The sequence below is a fragment of the Octopus bimaculoides genome, chromosome 9 (genome assembly GCF_046866305.1).
Source record: "Octopus bimaculoides isolate indiv1 chromosome 9, ASM4686630v1, whole genome shotgun sequence".
Lineage (NCBI taxonomy): Eukaryota > Metazoa > Mollusca > Cephalopoda > Octopoda > Octopodidae > Octopus > Octopus bimaculoides.
Genome location: NC_142936.1, coordinates 60,274,075 through 60,279,074, shown reverse-complemented (window position 1 = coordinate 60,279,074; position 5,000 = coordinate 60,274,075). Strand labels below are relative to the sequence as shown.

The window sequence follows — 5,000 nt, the reverse complement described above, 5'->3', positions numbered from 1 at the left end:
TATGGTTGAGGAAAAATACCTCTGAGAAGTGCTTTTGTTTCTCATACAGTATACAAGTATGTAAATATTTAAGATATATTATATGTTGAAGTGAAAAACTTTGATTAAGTGCGATTTTGCAAGCAACTAGCAGATAAAACCTCCCAAAGGTTCTGTTTAAAAATTGTAAACCACAAAATACTCGGATAATTCCAATAATATCATTTAATTCAATTTGTGTTGAAAAACATTCGTATGCATGCTTTTGAGAGTATGTATGTATGAATGTATCTGTATATATGTGTGTATGTGCACGTATATGTATGTATGTATATATATACATATGCATATAACATATTCCCATACACTTTATTCCTGCGCATATTTTGTATGAATATTTTGTAAAGAGGTAGGTTTTGGTATGCAGAGCAGAATGACAAGTATAAGTGGGAGTTCTAATTCTACTTAAAGAAGTATTTGATGTTATATCGCATGAACTTATTCTTTATGTTCGTACTATTGCAATCTTTATCCCACATAGAACTCATTTCAGATGTAACATCAACAGTTTCTTACACGAGCACAAAACTACTCATCTATAACTGATGCGCCAAGTAAGTGACACGGTTGACTCCGACATATAGACAGAATTAATTCACTATTATGGGACAAAACGTGATAATAACTACTGGATGATTTGAAACGGGAACGTAGACTGGAAAAATGAAAAACGTTACTTCATTAACAGGTAATAAAGTAGCTGATTTATAGAAATGTAGGACTACTGTATTAAACACCTTGCATGATATAAAAGTAAGTGGGAAGTATCAGGAAAAAGAAAGAGAATGAGAATGAGAGAAAGAGAGAGAGAGAGAGAGAGAGAGAGAGAGAGAGAGAGAGAGAGAGAGAGAGAGACAGAGAGACAGAGAGACAGACAGACAGACAGACAAACAGACAGACAGAAACAGACTGGCAGACAGAGAATGAAAATGAGATAGATGAGTCCTACTTCTAAGAAATAATTCAGAGTTCTAGACATGACAGCCAATATGTTGCATAAAACACCCAATGAGTCCCACAAAATACTTTTCGTCCCAAGACACGTCTATGTCGCTAAATCATATTCTGATGATTAAGTAACTGCACCACATATCCACACACACACACACACACACACATATACACTAAATGATAGAAGTCTTGCCGACGTAGGCCAATAGCAAGCTCTTTCGAGTCTGTTTGATCGTACAAATATATATACATACATGCATACATACATGCATACATACATACATACATACATACATACATACATACATACATACACACATACATGCATACATACATACAGGCATGCATACATACATACATACATACATACATACATGCATACATACACGCAAGCACATAGACACACACACTCACGCATATACATAAAGTTTTTTTGAAATAAATGTTTGATGCAGTCACAAGATTTGAAGAAAGATTCTCTTAAATTAAAAATTATTAATAACACGTGTATATGTATGTATGTATGTATGTATGTATGTATGTATGTATGTATGTATGTATGTATGTATTTATGTATGTATATATATGTATGTATGTATGTATGTATTTATGTATGTATGTACGTATGTATGTATGTATATATGTATGTATGCATTTATGTATTATGTATGTATGTATGTATGTATGTATGTATGTATGTATGTGTTTGTGTATCTATATGTTCATACAGATACATACCTCACTATGCATGAAATTAGAAATACTTTCCTATTTTGTTATAAAATCCAACATGTTTTGTTATCAATATAATAACAAAAACTAATATTATAAATATCTTTTACAGGACTATACAATATTTATCCGTGTATCTCAAATATTATTGATATTGTTAAAGAGTGTACGATGTTGTAATGTTCTAAGTACAGAAATGGTAGAGCTAATGTTGGTAGATTGCAAACATCTTACATTGATATATAATACAGTATACATTTTGTGTTGGTTTGGTATTCATATAAGTTTGAAAGAATATATATATTTACGCTTGAGAGAGTGTATGTATTTAATAGTGGTATATATTAGTGTTTGTATTTCAAGTTGCTACAGTGTATATATTTAATTTTGCTACAATACATATATATCTAATATTCAGATTGGTCTATATATTTATGAAAATTTACAATAAAGTAATCAGAGTATATAAGCAAAAGAGTATACATACCACTTGTGTTCCATACAGCTTTCATCTTGCTGCCAGTTCCCTGTCGGAGCGAGTTTTCAACATATTCAAGGGGATCGGCCCCTGACATAAGAATTTCCCTGAGCAGGGCAATATAAGCAATAGCCAAACGTAAAGTGTCAATCTTGGAAAGCCGTTTCTCGTACGGGAATGTCGGAACATGACAACGGAGTTCTTCAAAGGCAGAGTTGATACTCAACATTCTTTTCCTCTCTCTGATGTTAGCTGCATGCCTCTGTATTTGATATGGGTTCGGGGTGAGGCAACGGCGCTTTCTAGAGCTCGTCTCTTCACAACTAACGCCGCCCCCTATCTCAGACATGGATGCACAGCCCACTCCGCTAAGTCCTATTCCTCCTACTCTTACTCCTCGTCCTTCTGCTCCAGAGCTAACACTTACCCCTTCTGATTGACAATAAACACCCCCTGCACACATATGTGTACGGCTGTTGCTGCAGCTTTGCAGATGAGAAGAATGGAAGTGACCACTTTGGGTTGCATTCACTACTGCCTGTTCCTCTCTCTCACAATCTAGTTTGAGATGTGATTGGTGGTTAGGGTGAAGATGGAAGGATGCAGAAAGATTAGACGATGTAACAGATGGCGTTAGCGGTGATTCTTGGTTGCAGTGCTCGCGAGATGAACAATGATGAAGATAGTAATGGTATTGGTGAGTTGAATCCTGGTTGCTGTTTTCGTTTGAGATTGTTTGGTTACTGTACGAGTTCACTTGCTCTTTTATTCCTTCTTTGAAGTTAGTAGTTGGGTACATATAATCATCTGTAGGCAGTTCCTCTTTCGCCACTTCTATGTTAGAAGGACAAGGGCTAAACCTGTTTTGTGATAACTCTAGATTACAGTAAGAATTCGACAGAAAGAAATTACCTCCTTCCACTTCCTCTTCTTTCTTCTTTTTCTTCTTCTTCGCTTCTTTATTTGAATTCTTATTTTTATCAACTGCCTTTACGAGGTATTTTTGCTTTGAAGGTTGCAGTCTACACTCTGGCGATTCTAACAGCAAACTGGTGTAATCCGAAATGATACTGGCTGTTAAAATATTTTCTACAATATCAGTGCTTTTTGTATCCTGACTGAGTTCACTGTCCAAATATTGAGAGTGCCATGGAGAAAGTTCGTTTTGTTGTTCTTGATGCAGATCTTGATGTTGGTTTAATTCTTTAGGATAATTAAGATTATCACTTTCGTTATGGCAGACCTCACTATGGTAAGCCGTATGGTTGCAATTGTCAGTTCTGTCTGTATTCTCTTGCTGCAATGGTTGTTGTTGCTGATGTTTTTGATTATGCTGCAATTGTTGGTGGAGGTGTTGATGCTGTTGTTGGTATCGCTGTCGTCGTAGGCCGTTTACATTATGGGAAGAACAATGTGAAAGATCTTGATGAACACATTCAGGGCCGTTGTCTCGTTGCTGGTACCTCTGGGGTTGATTTAGCTCCACATGCAAATATACTGATGCCTCCAATTTCTCGCTCTCATCATGTTGGTGTGGATGCAGGTGGAGGCTTTGCTGTTCTGTTTTGTGCTGACACTCTCTATCCACTTCATCTCTGTCTGCACGCGGGTTCTGTCGCTGGTCGCAGACATAGTTGCGTGATATAAAGAAATAAGGCTTTCGACTAGTTCGCTGCTGTCGCTGCAGCCGTCTGCACCACTGCCGCCGTTGTGATGGGCGGGGGTCGTTGCTGTAACTGCAGCCATCATTGTCAACAGTATCTCTACCAGTATCTATGCAAAGAATTTCTGTGATTTCATCGTCCATCCCTACATTCCCGCTACTGCTGCTACTCGCTTCTTCTTCGGGTAACTGAATATCGGAGGAGAATTTTCTTGCATCATATTCGAACTCTGATCCATAAACATCTACTATAGAGTTACTTTCTTGCCAAAGTTCGCGGCTAAATTGAAATGAAGTAAAAACAGCACCCAAAGGTGGCATGACAGTCGATGTCATAGCTTTACTGACTTTTTTCTCAATGTAAGTACATTTTGGTATCAAGTTAACGATCAGCTGATAAAGAAACTTTTAATATGCAGCCTTTTACAGATGTTTCCAGCGGAGAATTTACTAAAAGGAAAATTTTGCGGCGAAGGTTGTTGAAATTAATCACTGAACTAATTTAAAAACAAAAACATTACTTAAAGTTTGTTTGGAATAAATTGTTTTCTGCTAGAATAATGTTTTTTTCCTCAAGGCTTTAAATTTTAATAAATACGAAATTAACAATTATCAAGGGTAGAAAATGGCATTAGATAGAGATCTGTGGAAAAAAATTTAATCTGATAGCTAAAAGAATTAAGAAGTTATGCGAGGAGAGATTGACAATGTCTGCTGTATGATCGACTTCAATAAATTTTGTGAATCACTAATCCGTTGATATTTATAGAGAAATCTCAGTGCTGCTGCTCCATTCACTTGTTCTCCCACCTCTTTCCTTCCTTTTCTTCCTTTTCTTCTTCTTCTTCTTCTTCTTCTTCTTCTTCTTCTTCTTCTTCTTCTTCTTCTTCTTCTTCTTCTTCTTCTTCATTTTTTTTACTTCTGTGGTTCCAGATATTTTGGATTTCCTATTTCACACCGGGTGTCTAGTATTCGACCGCTGTGTCCCTTCCGAAAAAGAATTTTTCCTCCCAAGAAACGGAAGAGTAAATAATGTGAAGGACGTCCACGTGACTGAACGACCCTGGAGCTGTTGGGATACGCTCGGGAGTAGGGTCACACGTGTCGCTAGCCACGTGGGCGGGTTTCGTTCTCCCC

At 36.8% G+C, this 5,000-nt stretch overlaps 1 protein-coding gene across 1 annotated transcript in view; it reads right to left on the bottom strand.

Moving 5' to 3' along the window:
• LOC106871023 (uncharacterized) overlaps positions 1-4,949 on the bottom strand; it is a 31,161-nt gene extending 26,212 nt beyond the window's left edge. The window contains exon 1 of the mRNA XM_089357585.1: positions 2,210-4,949. Within this exon, the coding sequence (XP_089213711.1) occupies positions 2,210-4,199 (1,990 nt within the window). The 5' untranslated portion in view covers positions 4,200-4,949. The remainder of the gene's footprint in view (positions 1-2,209) is intronic.
• Positions 4,950-5,000: the final 51 nt, after the last annotated feature.